General features: G+C 43.2%; 1 protein-coding gene and 1 pseudogene across 1 annotated transcript; one reads left to right on the forward strand and one right to left on the reverse strand.

Annotated features, from left to right (window-relative positions):
* Positions 1 to 9,471: 9,471 nt before the first annotated feature.
* On the forward strand, positions 9,472 to 10,816 carry LOC114673209 (uncharacterized; the record flags this gene model as incomplete). Its single annotated transcript, XM_077971026.1, is given in 5 exon segments — positions 9,472 to 9,982; positions 9,985 to 10,077; positions 10,080 to 10,187; positions 10,190 to 10,347; positions 10,349 to 10,816. Coding segments are annotated over 5 exon segments (966 nt in total), but the record flags the coding sequence as incomplete, so codon positions are not given.
* A 13,146-nt stretch (positions 10,817 to 23,962) lies between these two features.
* On the reverse strand, positions 23,963 to 25,531 carry LOC114673066 (uncharacterized; annotated as a pseudogene).
* Positions 25,532 to 25,751: the final 220 nt, after the last annotated feature.

Here is a 25,751-nt window from a genome sequence, read left to right on the forward strand (position 1 = left end):
AACCTTTTCTCGAGGTTCTTAGCCTCCTTGCATTGGGTTAGAATATGTTCCTCTAGCCTGGAGAAATTTGTTATTACCTATTGTCTAAAGCCTACTTCTGTAAATTTGTCAAATTCATTCTCCGTCCAGTTTTGTTCCCTTGGTGGCAAAAAGTTGTGGTCTTTTGGAGAAGAGGCGTTCTAGTTTTTGGAATTTTCAGGGTTTTTGTGCTGGTTTTTCCTTATCTTCATGGATTTATCCACCTTTGGTCTTTGATGTTGGTGACCTTAAAATGGGGCTTCTGAGTGTCCACTTTTAAAAAGTGCCCTTTTTATTGATGTTGATGCTATTCCTTTCTGCTTGTTAGTTTTCCTTCTAACAGTCAGGCCCGTCTGCTGCAGGTCTGCTGGAGTATGCTGGAGGTCCACTCCATATTTTTTGCCTGGGTATCAGCAGCGGAGGCTGCAGAACAGCAAAGATTTGCTGCCTGTTCCTTCCTGTGGAAGCTTCGTCCCAGAGGGGCACTTGCCAGATGCCAGCCAGAGCTCTCCTGTATGAGGTGTCTCTTGACCCCTGCTGGGAGGTGTCTCCCAGTCAGGAGGCATGGGGATCAGGGATTCACTTGAGGCAGTCTGTCCCTTAGCGGAGTTCAAGTTCTGTGCTGGGAGATGCACTGCTCTCTTCAGAACTGGCAGGCAGGAACGTTTAAGTCTGCTGAAGCTACACCCGCAGCTGCCCCTTCCCCCAGGTGCTCTGATCCCAGGGAGATGGGGTTTTATTTATAAGCCCCCGGCTGGGGCTTCTGCCTTTTTTTCAGAGATGCCCTGCCCAGAGAGGAGGAATCTAGAGAGGCAATCTGGCCACAGCCACTTTCCCATGCTGTGGTGATTTCTACCCAGTCCAAACTTCCCAGCCTCCTTAGCACTGTCATGGGAAAAGAGCCTACTCAAGCCTCAGTAATGGTGAAAGCCCCTTCCCCCACCAAACTCTAGTGTCTCAGGTCAACTTCAGACTGCTGTGCCGGCAGTGAGAATTTCAAGCCAGTGGATCTTAGCTTGCTGGGCTCCGTGGTGGTGGGATCCACTGAGCTAGACCACTTGGCTCCCTGGCTTCAGCCCCCTTTCCACAGGAGTGAATGCTTCTGTCTCACTGGCATTCCAGGCACCAGTGGGGTATGAAAAAAAACTCCTGCAGCTAGGTCGGTGTTTGCCCAAACAGCTGCCCGTTTTGTGCTTGAAACCCAGGGCCCTGGTGGCGTAGGCACCCGAGGGAATCTCCTGGTTTGTGGGTTGTGAAGACTGTGGGAAAAGTGTAGTATCTGGCCAGAGTGCACCATTCCTCATGGCACAGTCTCTCAAGGTTTCCCTTGGCTAGGGGAGGGAGTTCCCCCACTGCTTGTGCTTCACAGGTGAGGTGACGCCCCACCCTGCTGAAATGTTCAGTTTTCATGTAATAGCTTTAGTCAGTCATAGACCTATGTTTACAAAAGAAAGGCAACAGTGATCCTGTTTCAGCCACAAAAAAGATCTATATCTGCTGAAAATTCATTGAAAGACTCCTATTTATATAACCATATTTGTCCTTCACTTTCATAGATCACTGGATTTGTGTTCAACAGTTTTGAAAACTCTCTTTATCCGTGTATGCATCCATATATGAATGTATCTATCTATGTATGTAGATATGTGTGAATGCTTGCATGTATGTGTGTACCTATCTGTCTATGATCTATCTAGTCCCTCGGTTCTCATCTGTGATGCCATGATTCAATCAAAGAAAAGCAATATGGCATCACTGCTGTGACACGGTTACTGAACGTGCAGTATAGCGTAGGATTTGGTCAGCCTCCTCAAGCATTTTCTTGTCTACTTGATTTTAGAGTTAGTTCTTACTATCAGGCAGCTACTAAGTAGTTGATATTAAAACCAGCCCTTGTTTAGGCATTTTACTTCAATAATATAATTTTTATTGTTTAGACATTTTATAAGCTTAACCTTTCTCTTGCTATCGCTCCAGAAAGATGACAAGTCTGCATTTATAGTTTTGCAGCTACAGATAATTGTACAAATAACTAAATATATGAAATTGTTAATGTGTCAAGCACTGTACTAGGCATATTATATACATAATTTTATTTACTCTATATATCCACAGTATAAATTACTTACCATTATAATCCACTTTTTACAGATAAGAAAATGAGGCACCAAAAATTTAAGAAATATATATGTTACACTAGTAGGATGTAGCAAAACCCACATTTACCGACATGTTCTCCCCAAAGAGCTTAAACTCCTAACTTTTATGTTATACTGATTTGGTACTTATCACTTTTGAGTCTCAGTTTTCTCATCTAGGAAGTATACTACTTCATTTATTCATTAACTCTCAGCTGTTTAATTGTCTACTATGTGCTAGGTTATATGGAGGTGCAGGCACAAGGATTAACCAGGAACAAAACAGACTGTGTATGCTGTCAAGGGCATAACTTTCCAGTGAGAAGAGTCAGACAGACAGGAAATAAATGACTGTAACACGTCGTGTGGCGACAAGAACTTTCATGAAAAATGAAGCAGGCTAAAGTAGAGAGAAAGTGTTGTATTGGAAGCACTATTTTATATCGTACGTGGAAAATTCTGCTAAAGAGACATTGGGAAAGCAAGAAGAAGATTCTAGGCAAAAAGTAAGACAAATGTAAGAAGGAGGATGTTCTAGGAAGAACGTGTCCATCAGTGAGGCCAGAGCAAAGTGCACAAGGGGAGGATGGTAGACGACAGTTTCAGAGCAATGCCAGGAACTAAATCATGCAGGGCCTTGGGAGACATTGTGGTCAGTTACTGTCCAACCAGGAGACTGAAACTGCACAGTAATTTGAATAAGGGGAATTGAACGTAAATAACTATTAACTATTTCAGGGAATTATCTCTTAAAGCAGGGGTGTCCAATCTTTTGGCTTTCCTGGGCCACATTGGAAGAATTGTCTCAGGCCACACATAAAATAAATACATGAACACTTAACGATGGCTAATAAGCTAAAAAAAATCACACAAAAAATTTCATAGCTTTGTTTGTTTCTTTTGGTTATTTGTTGTTGTTTTTGGTTTTTTGTTTGGTGGTGGTGGTGTTTTTTGATACGGAGTCTCACGCTGTTGCCAGACTGGAGTGCAGTGGCACCATCTCGACTCACTGCAACCTCCACCTCCCGGGTTCAAGTGATTCTCCTGCTTCAGCCTCTTATGTAGCTGGACCTACAGACACACACCACCACACTCAGCTAAGCTATTTTTGTATTTTTAGTAGAGACGAGGTTTCACACGTTGGCCAGGATGGTCTCGATCTCTTGACTTCGTGATCTGCCTGGCTCGGACTCCCAAAGTTCTGGGATTATAGGTGTGAGCCACTGTACCCAGCCTGTTGTTTTGTTTTTTGAGACAGAGTCTTGCTCTGCCACCCAGGCTGTAGTGTAGTGGCATGATCTCGGCTCACTGCAACCTGTCTCCCAGGCTCAAGCGATTCTCGGGCCTCAGCCTCCTGAGTAGGTGAGATTACAGGCATGTGCCACCACACCTGGCTAATTTTTGTACTTTTAGTAGAGGGAGATGGGTTTTCACCATATTGGCCAGGCTAGTCTTGAACTCCTGACCTCAAGTGATCTGCCCACCTCAGTCTCCCAAAGTGCTGGGATTACAAGCTTGAACTACTGGCACCCAGCCAAAAAGCTCATAGTGTTTTAAGAAAGTTTGTTGGGCCTCATTCAAACCAGCCCTGTGCTGTGGGTTCTACAAGCTTGTGAAAGGTAAAGCAAACACACACACAAAATAGGGACAGCAAATTCAGGGAGCTGCCACTCCACTCTCCACAGCTTCAGGCAAGCACTGCAGGAAAAAACAAATCTGGAAGAATCCCCCACACACACCAGAGCAGAGTGCTAGACCTCCTTGGAGAGGGTGAGGATGTGGCCTGCTCGACAGCAGAGAATTTTGCTGAGTTTCTGCACTGACAAAACACTGGGAAGCTGCTCCCCTAGATGCTGCCTGTGACCTGCTTTGTCCCCAGAGAGGTAATGGCCACAGTTGGCTATTGCGCACCACAAGAGCAAGCTGAGGAGCACTCAGAACTAGGAAGAAGAACTCTGTCCTTCTCCAGCATCCCTCCAGCAGATGCTGCATAGTTTCACACCATGACACAGATAAGGCAAAGCCGGCAAGCAGGGTAAAGTGGGGAGGTTTGGAACTAATGGTAATCAGCTGAAGAGTGCAAGAAAAATGAGTTCTCACCTTTCGAAGAGTGGAGGGTGGGAGGAGGGAGAAGAGAAGGAAAAAAAACTAATGGGTACTAGGCTTAATACCTGGATGATGAAAGAATCTATACAACAAACCCCCATGACACAAGTGTACCTATGGAACAAGCCTGCATATGTACCCTGAACTTAAAAGTTAAATTAAAAAAAAAAAAAAAAAAGAGTTTTGTCCTCATTTAAAGAATTTGAGCCAAAGGGTGACATTTTATTTTTTTTTTAATTTTTTATTTTATTTATTTTTTCTCTTTGAGATGGAGTCTCGCTCTGTCGCCCAGGCTGGAGTGCAGTGGCAGGATCTCAGCTCACTGCAAGCTCCGCCTCCCAGGTTCACGCCATTGTCCTGCCTCAGCCTCCAAAGTAGCTGGGACTACAGGAGCCTGCCACCACACTCGGCTAATTTTTTTTTTTTTTTTTGTATTTTTAGTAGGGACGGGGTTTCACCGTGCTAGCCAGGATGATCTCGATCTCCCGACCTCGTGATCCACCCGCCTTGGCCTCCCAAAGTGCTGGAATTACAGATGTGAGCCACCGCACCCGGCTAGGGTGACATTTTAAATGATATTTTTGAAAAATCAACTACATGGCTTCGTGGAAAGACAAATGGAATAGTAGGAGTAAAAAGCATCTAGAAGGACAGGCTACTAATCGAGACCTGAGATGATAGTGGCTGAGCAAGTGGCAGCAGTAGACCTGTAAGAGATGCTTGGATTCACAGTATGTTTTAAAAGAATCACCAACACGATCTACTGATGAATTGGTTTGGAGTATGAGAGGAAGACAGTAGTACCAGAAGATTCCAGATTTCTTATGGAAGAATAGAAGTGACATTTACTAGATGATAAAGACTGAATAAAAGTGAAAAACAGTGAGTTTCTCACTTCAAGAAAAACTGACAATATCCTATATGTCAGTGATAAAATTTAAAATCTGAATTAAAAAAAAGAATTTTGGAAAACTTTATCAACTACTTGAGCCAGACTGCTGTCCAAACACCTAAAGATCTTTCTGGTTAGGCTGGCAATGATTTAACAAAGCTTTTGTTTGTTTATTTGACATTGTATAATGCAATGTGCCAACATTTAAAAGATCTGCTGAACTCCGTGAAGCAATGTCTAATGGGTGATATTATAAAATTGGGCATGGGTAAAAATTAAAAGTGTAAGATGGAACAACAGATTTTTGAGTAAATGTAATCTTTTTTAAATCTTAAGAGTTCTAGGAGTTTTCATATTTAAGGTTCCAGATTCCACATTACAGCTAACCTTTAAGAAACTACCCCTTTAAAATTTTCAGTGTAGTATCAAAGAAGATTGTCCCCCATTACCCGAAAAGGTTATTAAAATACTTCTCCCTTTCCAACTATTTTTCTCTGTGAGACCAGATTTTCTTCATACACCTGTTTAAACTCAGTAACATATTTTAACACACTAAATGTGGAGTTAAATATGATAATCCAGCTATAATCTATTAAATCAGACATTAAAGAGGTTAAATAAGATAGTATCACTCTTCACATTAATTTCTATTTTAATTTTTCATGCAAATTTGTTACTTAACACACAATGAGTTTGTCATCACTGCTTTGAATCAGCTAACATACTTCTTTCAATTTATCAGATTCAATTTTAATACGGTAAATACCTACACATATAATTGAGGTCAGGAAATCGAGACCACGGTGAAACCCCGTCTTTACTAAAAATACAAAAAATTAGCCGGGCGTGGTGGCAGGTGCCTGTAGTCCCAGCTACTCTGGAGGCTGAGGCAGGAGAATGGCATGAACCCGGGAGGCAGAGCTTGCAGTGAGTGGAGATCGCGCCACTGCACTTCAGCCAGGGCAACAGAGTGAGACTCTGTCTCAAAAAAAAAAAAATATATATATATATATATATAAAAATATACACACACACATATGTATATAATTTCATGCTAACCCTCTCCATTTATTTCAGAATCAGAACATTTCACCTTTGATTATTAAGCAATGTTTTCAGTATCATCTAATATTTATGTTCTTTGCAAATGCAAGCACTGAACACTGATGTTTTAAATAACATTATCTTGTTTTTAAAAATCATGTATCTTTCATGCATCTGTAACCATCTGATCAATGATCAGAAAACGGGAAAGTGAGTAGCACTGGGATTCTCTCAGAGAGGCGCATTTAATTGACTGGGCCCCTTTGAATTTCCATCTAGAATCTTCTGAGATTAATGTACAAGTGATCACTCTGCATAAAAGCAGCTTAAAATATTGGACATAGCTTCAGTATCAGAACACTTTTCAACTACAGTGTGATGTGCACAATTGCTTTGTATTTCTTGAATATTTTCTCTCTTCCACTTGGTTAAGAATTGAGCAGATTGTGCTTTTCTGGAGAAAAAAAAAACGACGTCGGAAACCAAGTTTTATTTAACAAAATTAAGTGATTTAAGCAGAGAGAGATTTTGAACTTCATTCTACGGTACATGTTTCACAACAAATTTCCTTGTATTCATGGTAGGCCATTTCACACACAGAGCAAGTTTGAGCATCGCAGAACACAGCTAATTTTGCTAACGTATCACAATTACAGAAATACCTATGCTAAATAACCTTGTCCTATTTTCATGAAAATGAACAGTGTTCAATAACCCTCAAAATATTTTATTTCATGCTGATTCAGATTTTTTCTAACCATTTTTTTCTGTGACATTGCTTCAACATAGAATGCTTTTAAAAAGACAAATGCAGTTTGTTTTCATGTATCTTTTTCAGACACTCTCTTTCTTAAGAAAGCATGGTGACTTGCATTTATTACCATGCGTATTCTTTCTTTTTGGCAAAAATATATAATTTGTTTTAAAAAGCCAATCCGAACACTGTCCTATGTGTATATAGGGTGCCCATGCTGTTAAATTTGCATATAGAGACTGTCAGTGACTGAGAATGACTCAAATTGCAACCTCCTTGTTTTAAAGTTGCAAAGGTTGCCTATGCCTGATGGTGTGTTAAATACCCATAGCTTGCACAGAGGGAACTAACAATGGACCTTTCCACTGGGTGGTGCTGCACAGTTGTGCTTCCAGAATCTTTATCCACTTTACTTCGTAGTAAAATAACAAGAGAGAAACAAAAGACAAACCACCTGATCTCCAACAGCTTCTTTAAAATCAAAACCACCATGTGAGACTTAAAGATTACAGAATTAGTATAGCATGCATTAGATATGGATCACATATCTGCAGCAAGTCACTTGTAAGTCTAGTAAATATCCAGATGAAAACATCTATTTAAGAGCAACACTGATAATTATATATGAGGAAGTCATGTTAGTGTTCCACAACAAATTAAAGAGATGAAGTCCATGAAATTATCTATGCTATTCTATATAACAGATGGGAAAAGCTTGGGTAATACTCATTGCGGATACTGACTTGTGTTCCTGACTCATAGGCGGTGCTCAGACACGTTTAACCCACTGTCTGACAGTATGAATGAACGTAAGTGAACTGTAAGTGAACCGTAAGTGAACCCCTTTTGGGCATGAGGTTAATTATTTTCTGTATGAGTACATTAAATCATTTTGTTTTCCAGGTGTAAATGAAGCCTTCAATTTGATCAAATAAAATACAAGAGGTGCACCACCATGCCCGGCTAATTTTTTGTTTATTTTTCTACAGGCAGGGTTTCACCATGTTGCCCACCGCTAGTGTGGGACTCCTGAGTTCAAGCCATCCACCTGCCTTGGCCTCCCAAAGTGCTAGGATAACAGGTGCGAGCCACTGCAACTGTCCTAAAATACAGATTTTGCTTAATTTCTACAGTTGATGTTCCGGTACAAACATTTGCTTGGAAATACAATATAGTTAGCTGAAGCCTTTTCATGGGGAAATAAGATATCAGTAAGTATTCCAGGATTTTAAACTAGAATACAAAAGAAGAAAATATTTTTTAAAAACTATACCGTAATATAAAATGTATTTACATCATTACATTTAACTGCTTATTTTACAAGCAATAATAGTTATCATTCACCAATTAATAAGTTGTCAAGTTCACCTGTAAGTATTAAAACACATAAACTTCTATGAAGTTCTATAACTTAAAAAAAGCAACATTTAAGGTTTAAAACGTATTTCATATAGGCATAACGCAACACCAGCATTACAGGATTGCATTTACAAATTCTCTTGACTCTAAGCTTGAAGTTATGGTAAAAGACTAAGGCAATTTAACTGTTTTGGGGTTTTTTATATTAAGGAAATCTAAATTTGTATGAGTGAATTAATTAAATTGAATTAATTTTCTTATAGGCATATCAGTTTACCCTATCTTTGTTAAAATAACATGCACTGCCCTACAAAATGAATGCCGTATTCAATCACGTTTCTGCCACATTCTTAAAGATTTAGGGAAACAAATGCAATCTAAAATCAGAGACTCCATGTTCAATGCCAAAGGTACACACCTCTATTTTTTCCCCAATGAGTCTCTTAGAAAAGTGTTTGAATTACATATTGAAGTGCGCTTCAAGGAAATGTGAATCTTTTGGTTTATAGCTGGTGAACAGCATGCAATTTGATAGCACCGTCACTAACAATCAGAGACTGCTCTGGATCTAAGTACCAAAAACGACCCACACTGCAATCGCAAAATATTTGGAAGTGGGAATTTATTGAACAAAGTTAGGCCGGGACTCTAAAGCAACACTTCATTCTTCAGCTCCAAGACGACGACTTTTAAACGTTAGTATCACTATTCTTTTTCCCCCAACTCTTCTCCCACACTGCCTTCTTCTCCCCCACCACCTTCTCCCACCGTCTTTCCCCGCTTCCCTTCTCCCTCCCCTCTTCTCCCAGCACTGTCGTCTCTCTCAGCCCGTCTTTCTGCCTTTTTCTTCCCCTCTCCCCACCTCGTTCCCTGCTTCATCCTCTTCTCTCCCACCCATCTTTTTCCCCTCTCCGTCTCTTTCCCCAACGTCGTCTTCGCCACTTTCCCCTCCCTTCTTCTTCCCCGCAACCCGTCCTCTTCCCTTCTCCCTCCCCACCCTTTTCTTCCCCTCTCCCTCTCCCCTTTCCAACCGTCTTCTTCCCCACCTTCTCCCCTTTCCCTCCCCTCTCCTTCCCGACCCTTCTCCTTTCCCACCTTTCCCTTCCCCAACGTCTTCTTCCCACCTTTTTTTTCCCCTCTCCCTCCTTCCCCACCGCGGTCTTCCCGCACCCTCTGCTGCCCTCTCCCCACCGTCTTCTTCCCGCACCTTCTTCTCCCCGCAGTTTTTTTTTCTCTTCCCCACCGTTTTCTTCCCCTCAGTCTCGCCGCCTCCTCGCAGTACCGGTTCCTGTGGCGGCAGCTTTTCCTCCCCGTCTCCCTCTCCCCACGGCCTCCCCCACCCTCCTCTCCACCCGCTCGCTTCCCCTCTCCACCTTCCCGCCTATTCCCGCAGCAGCGTCTTCCCGCCGCTCCTTCTTCTCCCCTCCCCCTCCCTCTCCTCACCGTCTTCTCCCGGCCTATTACTGCAACCGTTTTCTTCCTCACCCCGCACCGTTTTCTTCCCATGTCTTCCCACCTCCTCGCAGCAGCGTCTGTCTGCCGCGGTCTTGCCACCACCCTCTTCTCCTCTCCCCATCTTCTTCTTTCCCAGCCTCTTATTCTCCACCATCTTCTTGTGGCCTCCATCTCCCCACCTTCTTCTCGCAGCAGCGTCTTCCTGCCGCGCTTTTCTCTCCCCACTGTCTTCTCCCCGCGCCGTCTTCTCCCTTCACCATCTTCTCCCCGCGCCTTTCCCACAACCGTTTTCTACCCACCCGTTTTCTTCCCCCACACCGTTTTCTTCCCGTGTCCTCCCACCGTCTCGCAGCAACGTCTGTCATAATCTTCCCACTCTCCCTCTCGCCATCGTCTTGTTTCCCAGCCTCTTACTCGCCACCGTTTTCTTCCCCTCCCCACCATTTTCTTCCCGTTTCCGTCTCCCCACCTTCTCGCAGCAGCGACTTCCTGCCGCGCTTTTCTCTCCCCGCACCCTCTTCTCCCCTCTTCCTCTCCCCACCGCCTTCTCCCCCGATCGTCTTCTCGCCCACTCCCTTCTCCGCGCTCTCCCACTGCCTTTCACTTAGAAACCCTCCACGCATGCGCGCGCCTGTGTCCCAGCGCCCAGTGTGTCTCTGCGCCCAGGTAGACCCCTGAGCTCCGCCCCTGAGCGAGCTCGGCCCCAGCAGCCGGCTGGAGACCCCGGAGAGTCGCTGCCTGTGCCCCCGCGGCTGCCCCCGCCCCCGCCCCCGCCCCCGCCCCCGCCCCCACCGCTACCTCAGAACTGAACAGTGTTGGCTGCGGCTGGAAGTCAGTGGGGCCCAGAAGACTGCGGGGAGAGGGGGAGGAGGGGACGGAAAGGGTGGGAAAGAACCTTGGAAAGTCGGAGAAGGAGAAAGGAGGGTGGGAAAGAAAACGGTGAGGACACAGCAGGGCGCGGTGGCTCATGGCTGTAATCCCAGCACTTTGGGAGGCTGAGGCGGACGGATCACAAGGTCAGGAGTTCCAGACCTACCTGGCCAACATGCTGAAACAGTCTCTACTAAAAATACAAAAATTAGCCGGGTGTGATGGCGACCGTCTGTAATCCCAGCTACTCCAGAGGCTGAGGCAGGAGAATCGCTTGAACTCGGGAGGTGGAAGTTGCAATGAGCTGAGGCCGCACCATTGCACTCCAGCCTGGAGTTTTATTTATCTCAAAATAAAAAAGAAAAAATCTACTGTGGGGAGAGGGCGAGGGGAAGAAGATAGTGGGAAAGAGGACCACCGAGAGAGGGAGATGTGGGGAGAGCTCTATTGTTTCACTCAACATTCCTCAGTTAAAATGTTCTCATAAGTTCTCATAAATTACTTAATAATTTTTTTAAACCAAGAAACTCTTTTCACATACCAGGCCCAGTGATTGGAATTGAGTATTCAGTACTGAACAGAGCAAACAAATTTCTTATCATTAAGCTCATATTCTATGACATAAATATTTTTCCAGTGAAATTACTGGAATGTTTTTAAGCAATATTGAATTGTGTTCTTATAATCGCTTATTTCCATTTATTGTTGAGAATGAAGAAAATTTTGGAGCATACAATTCAATGCAATAATTTTTTTTTTTTTTTTTTTTTTTTTGAGACAGAATTTCACTCTTGCTGCCCAGGCTGGAGTGCAGTGTCACCATCTCAGCTCACTGCAATCTCCACCTCCTGGGTTCAAACAATTCTCCTACCTCAGCCTCCTGGGTAGCTGAGATTATAGGCTTGTGCCACCACACTCGGCTAATTTTTTGTTTAGTAGAGACGGGATTTCACCAGGTTGTCCAGGCTAGTCTCGAACTCCGGACCTCAGATGATCCACCGCCTCAGCCTCCCAAAGTGCTGGCATTACAGGCATGAGCCACTGCGCCTGGTCCAATGCAATGATTTCATAGTTATTATGGTGGTTTTAAAATGACCTGAGTGAAACATAGTGCTTATAGCAATTCCTTACCTGTCATGCATTTCATCTAGTAATCTGCTCTAACTACATTAACATTATTTATTTTTATTAAATGTCTTGGGATTTAAAAAGATATTTTGTAGTTATACTCAAGCTTGGAACCATAGTGACCAACTGGTATGGACTGGATTGTATCCTGGATTGTATCCCCCTCCAATTAAGTTACGGTGCTGCTTCAGAAGGAAAAGAGGTGAACTATTTTTTAAAAGCATATATCTATTGGCTTTGAAAATGCCTATATCATCATGAACAGAATGTTGGTAAAATTATGAAAGGTGAAGGCCATTCTGGTGAGGTCTCATATGGAAATAAGATGTAGCTTATTAGAAACAGGAGGAAAAGGCCAGGCACGGTGGCTCACACCTGTAATCCCAGCACTTTGGGAAGCCGAGGCGGGTGGATCACAAGGTTAAGAGATCGAGACCATCCTGGCTAACACGGTGAAACCCAGTCTCTACTAAAAATACAAAAAATTAGCCAGGCATGGTGGCAGGTGCCTGTAGTCCCAGCTACTCGGGAGGCTGAGGCAGGAGAATGGCGTGAACCCGGCAGGCGCAGCTTGCAGTGAGCCGAGATCGCACCACTGCAATCCAGCCTGGGCAACAGAGCGAGACTCCGTCTCAAAAAAAAAAAAAGAGAGAAAGAAAGAAAAAGAAACAGGAGGAAAAGTGATCCTTGTTATAAAGTGGCAAAGAACTTGGATGTATCATGTTCTAATATTTTGTGAAAGGTAGAACTTGCAAGTGATGAAACTGTATATTTTGCTGAGGAGATTTCTAAGCGAAGTGATGAATGAGTGGTGTGGTTTCTCTTTACACTTACAGTAAAGTGCAACAGAAAAGAGATAAATTAAAATAATACTTAAATAAAAAGGAATCACAGGCCACCTGCGGTGGTTCACTCCTGTAATGTCAGCACTTTGGAAGGCCGAGGAGAGCAGATCACTTGAGGTCAGGAGTTCGAGACCAGCTTAGTGAAACCCTATCTCTACCATTTTTGTAAACACACCAAAAATAGCTAGGTGTTGTGGCATGCACCTGTAGTCCCATCTTCTCGGGAGGCTGAGGCATGAGAATCACTTGAACCTGTGAGGTGGAGGCTGCAGTGAGCTGAGATCACTCCACTGCACTCCAGCCTGGGTGATGGAGCGAGAGTCTGTCAAAAAAAAAAAAAAAAAAAAAAAAAGGAAATCACAGCTTGAATATCTGAAACATCCTCAGCCTATCTATATTGCAAAACATAAGAAACATGTTCAGCCGGGCGCGGTGGTTCACACCTATAATCCTAGCACTTTGGGAGCCCCAGGTGAGTGGATCACCAGAGGTCGGGAGTTCAAGACCAGCCTGACCAACGTGGAGAAACCCCGTCTCTACTGAAAATACAAAATTAGCCAGGCATGGTGATGCATGCATGTAATCCCAGCTACTCGGGAGGCTGACTCAGGAGAATCGCTTGAACCCAGGAGGCGGAGGTTGCAGTGAGCCAAGATTGCGCCATTGCACTCCAGCCTGGGCAACAAGAGCAAAACTCCATCTCAAAAAAAAAAAAAAAAAGGCCAGCCGCGGTGTCTTATGCCTGTAATCCCAGCACTTTGGGAAGCCGAGGTGGGTGGATCACGAAGTCAGGAGATCGAGACCATCCTGGCTATTACAGTGAAATGCCGTCTCTACTAAAAATACAAAAAATTAGCCGGGTATGGTGGCAGGCGCCTGTAGTCCCAGCTACTTGGGAGGCTGAGGCAGGAGAATAGCATGAACTGGGGAGGCAGAGCTTGCTGTGAGCTGAGATTGCACCACTGCACTCCAGCCTGGGCAACAGAGTGAGACTCCATCAGAAAAAAGAAGAAAGAAAAAAGAAAAGGAAAGAAGCATGTTCTGAACAGAAAACAAAAGGTGAGGCAGAACAGCCATATGATGGAGATCATGGATATGACTCATGGATTAATCAGCCATCTCAGGAAAAGCCAAGAATGGAGATGGATTATATCCACAGAGATAGAGCTAGTTTGAACTAAAGAGGAATTAAAAAGTGGGATGACTTAAAGGAAGACTGTCAAACTTCTTGGGTTCTACAGGACAGGACAGTAAAACTGTTAGGCTGCAAACATTTTTTTGAATGCTGTATCATTCAAGAAAAGAGAATGACCATGAAGATGACTCAGTGGTCATCAGGGCTGCACCATCCCCAGAGACCCAGAGAGGATATCAGGACTCTCCCTTCCCAACTTGCAAAGGAAGGGCCACGGCTTTGGTTTCCTAGGCCAGGCTGCTGCTGCAGAGCATCTTGGTTTTCTCTAGTAAGATTATGATTTTTCAAAGTGGATATTTTATTTATCCTGCTTGAGATGTATTGGTCTTATCAAATCTTTGGGTTGATATTTTATTGATTCTGGAAAATCAAACATTTTTGAACTATTTTTCTTCAAATGTTATGTTTGTATCACTTTCTCAACTCCCCAGTGACACCATTAAATGCATGTTAGGCTATCTCAATGTATTCCCAAAGTTTCTACCTTCTGTTCTGTGTTTTCATTTGTAGACTGTTTTCTGTATATTCTATTATGACTTTTCTTCAGGTCCATTAATTTTTTACTTCATTTAAATAAAATCTGAAATCACTTCCATTCAATAATTGAAAATGGAACAATTTCAGTTTTAAAGTTTTCAGTTGTAAAAATTATACTCTATTCATTTTCAAGTTTTTATGTTATTCTATTTTTTTTTTTTTTTTTTTTTTTTTGAGACGGAGTCTCGCTCTGTCGCCCAGGCTGGAGTGCAGTGGCCGGATCTCAGCTCACTGCAAGCTCCGCCTCCCGGGTTCACGCCATTCTCCTGCCTCAGCCTCCCGAGTAGCTGGGACTACAGGCGCCCGCCACCTCGCCCGGCTAGTTTTTTGTATTTCTTAATAGAGACGGGGTTTCACCGTGTTAGCCAGGATGGTTTCGATCTCCTGACCTCGTGATCCGCCCGTCTCGGCCTCCCAAAGTGCTGGGATTACAGGCTTGAGCCACCGCGCCCGGCCTGTTATTCTATTTTTTAAGTAACCAGTTTCATGATCAAATTTTACTATGTTGGCTTTTCTTTTTCTTTTTTTAAAAGAATTATTTTACTTTAAGTTATGGGATGCCTGTGCAGAACATGCAGGTTTGTTGCATAGGTATACACGTGCCATGGTGGTTTGCTGCACCTATCAACCTGTCATCTAGGTTTTAAGCCCTGCGTGCATTAGGTGTTTCTCCTAATGCTGTCCCTTCCCTTCCCCGCCACGCCCCATCCCCGACCCCAGCAGGTCCTGGTGTGTGATGTTCCCCTCCCTGTGTCCATGTGGCTTTTATTTCTTAGAACAAAATCATATTTGCTTAATCATCTAAGCTTAAAGATCTAAAATGTGAACACTTTTTGAGAATATTTCTGTTGTCAATTATTTCTCTTGATTTTTCCTTATAGTATCTTGTCTTGTGTGTCTTTTTATCTTTATGTGCTAGAAATTGTATTTGATAACTATATTCCTGGGTCTTTGAATCACACAAATGACAATGACTTAGGTCCCTGAAAATGTGATTATCAGTTTGCTTTTTGAGCTATTAGAAGAATAATAAATTATGTAAACACATTATATGTGAAAGAGAAAATATCAGTTCTCATAAAATATAGGACTTTTACTGAATATTTTAATAATAAACTCATCCTTAAATTTTGATACTTTTATGCTAGTGCTATTGTTTAGAGTTGACATATAAAAATAATAGATATTCAAAACTCTTAAGAATTTAAAACATTTTATTCAGTGTCAACAATTATATAAGTTTTTGGTTTGAAAAGTAATCTTTATAGAAATATAAATAGAGCTTGAATAACATCTGAATAAAAATGTATTTGTACTAAGGTATTTTGCATTAGATATTGAAGAATACTTTGATAATACATTTTTGATGTACTCTGCACATTGGAGTTAAGAAAGATGAACTTCTTCTTTTTTTTTTTTTTTTGAGACGGAGTCTCGCTTTGTCGCCCAGGCTGGAGTGCAGTGGCACCATCTTGGCTCACTGCAAGCTCCGCCTCCTGGGTTCACGCTATTCTCCTGCCTCAGCCTCCGAGTAGCTGGGACTACAGGCACACACCACCACGCCCGGCTAATTTTTTGTATTTTTAGTAGAGACGGGGTTTCACCGGGTTAGCCAGGATGGTCTCGATCTCCTGACCTCGTGATCCGCCCGTCTCGGCCTCCCAAAGTGCTGGGATTACAGGCTTGAGCCACCGCGCCCGGCCAGAAAGATGAACTTCTTTTGGTTACAGGTTGAGTCACTCTGACCTTGTCCCCATCATAAGAATGGACTTCCTTAATTTTGAAGATGTTCTACACACATCACATAGGTCAGGATTTATCAAATAGTGATCGTGCTAATTTAAGTTCCAAGTAAAAGAAAATCCAGCTTAAACTTGCCAACCAATAGAGGGATATGATTTACTAACAAAAGTCAAAGTATAGGTTTCAGGACTAGTATATTTCAGTGTATTAATAAAATCATAATACCTGATTTGTTTCTATTGAGTAACACTTGTTTTCTTGTTTTCAGATCATTTCCCTTGCAAAGTTATCAAAGTGCTCCCCAAAAGGCATTAGGTATTTGCTTTCTAATCTACGTACAATGAAAAGGAAAAAATGTCAGTTTCTGAAGCTCTCTCAAAACATCAACAGATGGTAGCCAGGCACAGTGGCTCACGCCTGTAATCCCAGCACTTTGGGAGGCCAGGGTGGGCAGATCACTTGAGGTCAGGAGTTAGAGATCAGCCTGGCTAATATGGCAAAACCCTGTCTCTACTAAAAGTACAAAAAAAAAAAAAAAAATTAACCGGGCGTGGTGGCATGCGCCTGTAATCCCAGCTACTCGGGAGGCTGAGGCAAGAGACTGAGGCAGGAGAATTACTTGAACCTGGGAGACAGAGGTTGCAGTGAGCCGAGATCATGTGACAGCACTCCAGCCTGGGTGACAGAGCAAGACTCTGTCTCAAAAAAAAAAAAAAATCAACAGATGGAAAGACATGCCCACGTTCTGCCCCTCGGTCCACTCTGGGGGCTTGGAAATGCTGCAGTAGGGAGCAGGCCCCAGGCTGGACCTGCCCTGTCCTCACGATGCGTGTGTGCAAAAGTGAACAATACATTATTTCAAAGATGCAAGGAGAAAAAGAACAAAACAACAGCAGAATCTTCTTTCCCACAATCTTCATGCACCTCCTGGTCCGGAGGAGTTCATGTTCTCATCTCTGAGCACAGGGATTGATTACGATGGCATTTATAGGACTGAGCACCCCCACACTCTGTGATCCAGCATGGAGTTATGATTTACATCACCACAGGAAGAGTACAGAGGCTTTAACAGAAAAAAAGGCAAATTTTCAAGTAAATGGGCAATGGATTTGGGGAAGGCATTAAAAATTTCTGCTATATCAGATATATGATCCAAATTACAAAGTGTTGCAAAGCAAAACACTTATGCTTAGTTTAAATAGGTTTCAAAAGATGTGTGCTAGGCAAAACCATCGTCCTCTGATTAAAGTTTTAATCAGATTAATGGATTTTTTTCCTGAGTTTTATTTATTTATTTATTTATTTATTTTGAGATGGAGTCTTGCTCTGCTGCCCAGGCTGGAGTGCAGTGGCATGATCTCGGCTCACTGCAAGCTCCGCCTCCTGGGTTCATGCCATTCTCCTGCCTCAGCCTCCCGAGTAGCTGGGACTACAGGCGCCCGCCACCACGCCCGGCTAATTTTTTGCATTTTTAGTAGAGATGGGGTTTCACCATGTTAGCCAGGATGGTCTCGATCTCTTAACCTTGTGATCCATCCGCCTCGGCCTCCCAAAGTGCTGGGATTACAGGCATGAGCCACCTCGCCCGGCCTTCTGAGTTTTAAAAAGAGAAGTTTTCCAGTTCTCTGAAATTATCAAATAAATTAACCGTGAATAATCATTACCTTAATAAACAAAGTTATTTTCACTTTTTTTTTTTTAATGCAAACACAGAACCAACAACAATAGTGACAAAACCACAAAAGAAAAGGTCCACAACAAAAACACTGATACGGAGCATAGAAGATCTAGAATCACACAAAGACGTGATGTAAGCCTGACTCACACATTGACTGTTGTGACAGTACAAAACTTACAATGATATGTATATATAACACTTATATGTATATATAATCCATTTTACCTGGTTTTGGGTCCCGTAAGAATAACAATTTATATTTGAGTAGCTCCACAATGAATTAATATGTAGAGAGATTTATTGATTCATTTGTTTGTTTTATTGTTAAATTGATTTAATTATCACAAATGAACATACTATTTTTACCCTCTTAACCATTTTTAAGTACACAGTTCAGTATTTGGTATATTCACATTATTGTAAATCCAATTTCCACAACTTTTTCATCTTGCAAAAATGAAACTGTATACCCATTAAACAACTCCCAATTTCTCCTCCCCCACCCCCTAGTAACTTTCATTCTATTTTCTATTTCTAGGAGTTTGCCCACTCGAGATAATACATATAAATAAAATTATACAGTATTTGCTTTTTGTAAATGGCTTCTTTCACTTAGCATAATGTAGTCAAGTTTCATCCATGCTATAGCATACATCAGAATTCCTTCCATTTTGGGGATGAATAATATTTTACTGTGCGCCAAAACATGTATCACATTTTGCTTATACAGTCATTCACTGATGGACACTTAGGTTGCTTCTACTTTTTGGCTGTTGTGAACAATGCTGCTTCGAACATGGGTATAAAACTATTTGTTTTAGACCCTATTTTCAGTTTTACTTAGTATGTATCCAGAAGTGGAATTGCTGGATTATACAGTAATTCTGCTTTTAAGTTTTGAGGAACTGACATACTGTTTTGCATAGAATCTGCACCACTTTAAATCTCTTCCAACAGTGTACAGGGGTTTCAATTTCTCCACGTTCTAGATATTGGTTAATTTCTTTTTAAAAATATAGTAGCCATGGTTATTATTTATTTTAATCACCAGATTATCATCTTCAGTGTTTGAGTTTTAGAAGAATATCAATTCTATTTTTCTACTATTATCCTTTTATAAATATTTCATATAAATAGCTCATCAAATAATTAAGATAATTTATTGTTACTGTTTTTATTTCAATACTTTATGGTAAAGGCCACTGAATACATAAATATGTAAAATATATAAATGATGTATTTTGCTTTGACTCCTTTGTGAATGGCTATAAATAAAAATTTTTCAATAACTTACTATGTGCCAATCGCTCCACAATGTTCAAAGTAGGCTTAATATTGCCATGTTAAACTTCTCTACTTGTGATTTCTATATCTAACCCAGTTGGCAACAAGACAGTTTTGTTTCTTCGTTATATGACTCTGGCTTTATGCAGACCATTCATTCACTTTCCATGCCACTTCCCTGAAATATCTGTGGTTCATTTTTTCAATTCAAGTAAACATGCTTTTTTTTTTTTTTTTTTTCCCAATACTCTGCTACATTCCTGATGTCATACAAACTATGCAAGGGGTCAAAACATAACTCTGGTCCTTTTCAGGAGAAACTCATAATATTTCATCATAAATAACTTATGAAAACATGACCAAAATATGATAGACTATTCATTTGTCTTTTAATTAGGTTCATGCTTGTCTTTCTCAAATGTTTCACCTTCTTCTGTAATTTTATCATATGGTTTTTTACCTTGTCTTTTGATTTCTAGATAATATTCATTCCTACAAGACCACATTTTAGTTTTGATTTCATTTCCTATACATTTGGCATTCCTATCTGGCAAGCTTCCTTTGTTATTTAGTGGTATACAAGTAATTGCTTATTTTTCATTTATATTTTACTGTCTGTGACATCTTTATAATTAACTGATAATTTCTGTCATGCATCAAAATAACTCATTGCTATAAATGTCCTATTTTTAAAGTTGTTCTCAGCTTCTCATTTTCCTTTTAATTCTTCATGTATTCCATTTTCTGATTCTATTTTTCAGACTTCAAAAATACCTTTACATATTCTCTGGATTACTTTAGTGTCACAATTATTCTTTAAATTTTATATAAGCTTTACATACATTTAGTATTTTATGGAGAATGATACTGTATTTGAAGCTTGAGTATAACTACAAAATATCTTTTTTTATCCGAAGACATTTAATAAAAAGAAATAATGTAGTTAGAGCAGATTACTAGATGAAATGAATGGCAGATGAGGAATTGCTATAAGCACTATATTCACTCAGGTCACTTTAAAACCACCATAAGCATTGTGCTGGGTGCAGTGGCTCATGCCTGTAATGCCAGCACTTTGGGAGGCTGAGGCGGGTGGATCATCTGAAGTCAGGAGTTCGAGAGTGGCCTGGATAACCTGGTGAAACCCCTTCTCTACTAAACAAAACATTAGCCAGGCGTGGTGGCACATGCCTGTAATTCCAGCTACTCAGGAGGCTGAGGCAGAAGAATTGCCTGAATCTAGGAGGCGGAGGTTGCAGTGAGCCGAGATGGTGACACTATACTCTAGCCTGGGCAGCAAGAGTGAAACTCTGTCTAAAAAAAAAAAAAATCATTGCAGTGAATTATGTGCTCTACAATTTTCTTCATTCTCAACAATAAATGGAGATAGGTGATTATAAGAACACAATTCAATATTGCTTGTAAACATTGCAGTAATTTCACTGGAAAAATGTTTATAACATAGAATATGAGCTTAATGATAAGAAACTTGGCCGGGCGCGGTGGCTCAAGCCTGTAATCCCAGCACTTTGGGAGGCCGAGACGGGCGGATCACGAGGTCAGTAGATCGAGACTAGCCTGGCTAACACGGTGAAACCCCGTCTCTACTGAAAAAATACAAAAAGCTAGCCGGGCGAGGTGGCGGGCACCTGTAGTCCCAGCTACTGGGGAGGCTGAGGCAGGAGTATGGCGTAGACCCGGGAGGCGAAGCTTGCAAGTGAGCTGAGATCCGGCCACTGCACTCCAGCCTGGGCGACAGAGCGAGACTCCGTCTCAAAAAAAAAAAAGAAACTTGTTTGCTCTGTTCAATACTGAATACTCAATTCCAGTCACTGGGCCTGGTATGTGAAAAGAGTTTCTTGTTTTAAAAAATTTACTTAAGCTGTCAATGAGTGAAGTTTTGAAAAATAAGACAAATTATATGTTATACTACATACAATACCAATAGAAATTGTGGAACAGATTTTTCTTTTTAAATGCCGATTTTACTTATAATCTATACATAAAAGGAAAATGGAATTATGTTTTTATTAACTACAAGCAGCTGTTGGCCGGGCGCAGTGGCTCACACCTGTAATCCCAGCACTTTAGGAAGCCAAGGCGGGCAGATCACAAGGTCAGGAGATCGAGACCATCTTGGCTAACACGGTGAAACCCCGTCTCTGCCAAAAAATACAAAAAAAATTAGCGGGGCGTGGTGGCAGGCTCCTGTAGTCCCAGCTACTCCGGAGGCTGAGGCAAGAGAATGGCATGAACCCGGGAGACGGAGCTTGCAGTGAGCTGAGATTGTGCCACTGCACTCCAGCCTGGGGAGAGCAAGACTCCGTCTCAAAAAAAAAAAAAAAAAAAAAAAAAAACTTAGATATATGATAAAAAATTTGTTGTGTAGCAAGACAAACGATAATCTGTACAAAGAATTAAAAACCTAAATATGTCAGTGGATCATAAGTATCAAGTAACAACAAATGAATGGATTTTTAAAGGGCTCATGACCTCTGCTTATTACCTTTAAATACTGCAAAAGAAAAAATAATTCTTTTGGTAGGTTAATATTTGGATTTTATTGATCATATCACTTGTGCCATAGGTCTCCAAAAATGTTCTGGGCTGCATGTACGTTCTGCGCTGCATGTACATTCTGCATATGAATCTTGGAAGAACACTCATTTACTGTCAATAGTAGTTACTTTAAAAAGTAAAATGACATTTTACGCAGAATTTTCTTCTTTTCCCTTAGCATGCTGTGTTAGTTTCCTAAGGCCAGGAACAGAACAAATGACCATAAACGGGGTTTCAACATGTTGGCCAGGCAGGTCTCGAACTCTTGACCTTGTGATCTGCCCGCCTCAGCCTCCCAAAGTGCTGGGATTACAGGCGTGAGCCACCGCGCCCGGCCTTGTCCTCACCGTCTTAAGACGATAGAAATTTATTTTTTCACAGTTCACAAGGCCAGAAATTCAAAAGGGAGGTGTGAGTATGATTGATTTCTTTGGGAGGCTTTCAGGTAAAATCTCCTTCTTAGCTTCTGGTGGTTTCCAGCTCTCCTTGGCATTCCGTGACCGTAGGCAGCGTAACTCCAGACTCTGCCTCCCTTGTCTCATGGCCATCTTCACTGTAGGTCTCTGTATGTTCCCACCACCTTCCTGTAAGGACACAGCCATTGGCTTTACAGGCCACCCTAATGCATTGTGACCTCATCTTCACCAAGTGTATCTGCAGAGACACTTTTTCCAAATAGCTCAACATTCTTGAGTTCCAGGTGGATATGACTTTCTGTGGGACACTATCCAACATGGGAGATATGCATGTATTTTTTAGAAAATAATGAGTTCTGCCTCTGCTATAAAGTCCCTTTTCATTAGTGTTATTATAAAGTAACATGTAGAGTTGACAGAGCTCTAAGTAGTTCTGAATGGCCACAGCGTGGGAAACAAATGGGGGAGTGGGAAGAAATAAGATTTGATAAACAGTTCAGGGCAAAATGATAGAAGGGCATGTACATCATACTAAAAAAAAAAAAGTGATTGCTGTTTTGTGGCAAGGAAAAACAATAAAAATTGAGAAATATTTATTAGGTGTCTATTTTGTCAATAATGTACAAAAACATTTTGGGGATAATGAGCTGAAAAAGGCATATGGCTTCATATATATCACAGTGCAACAAGAAACCAATTCCTGGGACAGAAACAATTGGTAAAGGAGCACATTTGGTCACGCCTATAATCCCAGCACTTTGGGAGGCCGAGGCAGGCGAATCACGAGGTCAGGAGATCGAGACCATCCTGGCTAACACAGTGAAACCCCGTCTCTACTAAAAAAATATAAATTAGCCAGGCGTGGTGGCAGGCTCCTTTAGTCCCAGCTACCTGGGGAGGCTGAAGCAGGAGAATGGCATGAACCTGGGAGGTGGAGCTTGCAGTGAGCCTACTGAACTCCAGCCTGGGCGACAGAGGGAGACTCCCTCTCAAAACAAAAACAAAAACAAAAAACAGGAGTACATTTTGGTTTGTCAAGTTTGAAGTTGAAAAAAATTAAGTAGAAAACAGGTCTAGCCAAGCTGAAATGTTCCTAGTGTAAACAAAATAATGGGATGAAAATCTCCTGATAGCTCAATGGGAAAGCATGAAGAGATGACAGGAAATAGGATTCAGAGCTTTGCAACATTAAGTGTTAGCGTTAGGAATGGTCTTAGAAGAAAAACATTGGAAAATAAAAAGAAGGTCGTTGGAGTTACAACTTGGTGTTAAAAAGGAGATGGAGGAAGAAAAAATATACCAACTAGAAGAGCAAAAGTTGTAAATACGTAACTTATGAGAACATTTTAACTTTAACTGAGGAATGTTCAGTGAAACTAATAGAGCTCTCCCCACATCTTCTCCCTGTCTCGGTGGTCTTCTTTCCCACTATCTTCTTCCCCTCGCCCTCTCCCCACTGTAGTTCTTTTTTTTTTTTTCTGAGATGGAGTCTCCTCTGTCATCCAGGCTGGAGTGCAATGGTGCAGTCTCAGCTCACTGCAACCTCCGCCTCCCGGGTTCAAGCGATTCTCCTGCCTCAACCTCTGGAGTAGCTGGGACTACAGGTGCATGCCCTCACGCCCGGCTAATTTTTGTATTTTTAGTAGAGACGGGGTTTCAACATGTTGGCCAGGCAGGTCTCGAACTCTTGACCTTGTGATCTGCCCGCCTCAGCCTCCCAAAGTGCTGGGATTACAGGCGTGAGCCACCGCGCCCGGCCTTGTCCTCACCGTCTTCTTTCCCACCCTTTCTCCCTCTTCTCACCGTTTTCTTCCACTGTCTTCTCTACCACCCTGTCTTCTCCCTGCACTTTCTCCCCACTGTCTTCTTTCCCCTCCTCCCCGCTCCCACTTTCCAAGGTCTTTCCCACCCTCTCCGTCCCCTCCTCCCCCTCTCCCCGCAGTCTTCTGGGCCCCACTGTCTTCCGCCCGCAGCCAACACTGTTCAGTTCTGAGGTAGCGGCGGGGGCGGCGGCAGCCGCGGTGGCACAGGCAGCGACTCTCCGGGGTCTCCAGCAGGGTGCTGGGGCGGAACTCAGGGGCCCAGCTCACGGGTCTACCTGGGCGCAGAGGCACACCGGGCCCAGGAACACAGGCGCGCGCATGCGTGGAGGGTTTCTAAGTGAAAGGCAACGGGAGAGCGCGGAGAAGGGAGTGGACGAGAAGACGATCGGGGGAGAAAACGGTGGGGAGAGGAAGAGGGGAGAAGAGGGTGCGGGGAGAGAAAAGCGCGGCAGGAAGTCGCTGCTGAGAGAAGGTGGGGAGACGGAAACGGGAAGAAAATGGTGGGGAGGGGAAGAAAACGGTGGAGAGTAAGAGGCTGGGAAAGAAGACGATGGCGAGAGGGAGAGAAGAGAGTGGGAAGAAGATTGTGACAGACGTTGCTGCGACATGGTGGGAGGACACGGGAAGAAAACGGTGTGGGGGAAGAAAACGGGTGGGTAGAAAACGGTTGTGGGAAAGGCGCGGGGAGAAGACGGGGAAGGGAGAAGACGGCGTGGGGAGAAGACAGTGGGGAGAGGAAGAGAGAAGATGGGGCGGGAGAGAAAAGCGCGGCAGGAAGACGCTGCTGCGAGAAGGTGGGGAGATGGAGGCGGAAGACGACGGTGGAGATTAAGAGGCTGGGAAAGAAGACGCTGGGGAGAGGAGAAGAGGGTGGGAAGAGACCGCGGCAGACAGACGCTGCTGCGAAGAGGTGGGAAAACATGGGAAGAAAACGGTGCGGGGTGAGGAAGAAAACGGTTGCAGTAATAGGCCGGGAGAAGACGGTGAGGAGAGGGAGGGGGAGGGGAGAAGAGGGAGCGGCGGGAAGACGCTGCTGCGGGAATAGGCGGGAAGGTGGAGAGGGGAAGCGAGCGGGTGGAGAGGAGGGTGGGGGAGGCCGTGGGGAGAGGGAGACGGGGAGGAAAAGCTGCCGCCACAGGAACCGGTGCTGCGAGGAGGCGGCGAGACTGAGGGGAAGAAAACGGTGGGGAAGAGAAAAAAAACTGCAGGGGAGAAGAAGGTGCGGGAAGAAGACGGTGGGGAGAGGGCAGTAGAGGATGCGGAAAGACCGCGGTGGGGAAGAAGGAGGAGAGAAGACGTTGAGGAGAGGGAGAGGGGAGAAAAAGGTGGCAAGAAGACGTTGGGGAAGGGAGGGGTGGGAAAGGAGAAGGGTCGGGAAGGAGAGGGGAGGGAAAGGGCAGAAGGTGGGGAAGAAGACGGTTGGAAAGGGGAGAGGGACAGGGGAAGAAAAGGGTGGGGAGGGAGAAGGGAAGAGGACAGGCTGGGGGGAAGAAGAAGCGAGGGGAAAGTGGCGAAGACGACGTTGGGGAAAGAGACGGAGAGGGGAAAAAGATCGGTGGGAGAAGAGGATGAAGCAGGGAACGAGGTGGGGAGAGGGGAAGAAAAAGGCAGAAAGACGGGCTGAGAGAGGACAGTGCTGGGAGAAGAGGGGAGGGCGCGGGGAGGGAGAAGGGAAGCGGGGAAAGACGGTGGGAGAAGGTGGTGGGGGAGGAGAAGGCAGTGTGGGAGAAGAGTTTGGGGGAAAAAGAAACAATAGTGATACTAACGTTTAAACGTCGTCGTCTTGGAGCTAAAGAATCAAGTGTTGCTTTAGAGTCCCGGCCTAACTTTGTTCAATAAATTCCCACTTCCAAGTATTTTGCGATTGCAGTGTGGGTCATTTTTAGTACTTAGATCCAGAGCAGTCT

Source organism: Macaca mulatta, chromosome 16 (genome assembly GCF_049350105.2).
Source record: "Macaca mulatta isolate MMU2019108-1 chromosome 16, T2T-MMU8v2.0, whole genome shotgun sequence".
NCBI classification, from domain to species: domain Eukaryota; kingdom Metazoa; phylum Chordata; class Mammalia; order Primates; family Cercopithecidae; genus Macaca; species Macaca mulatta.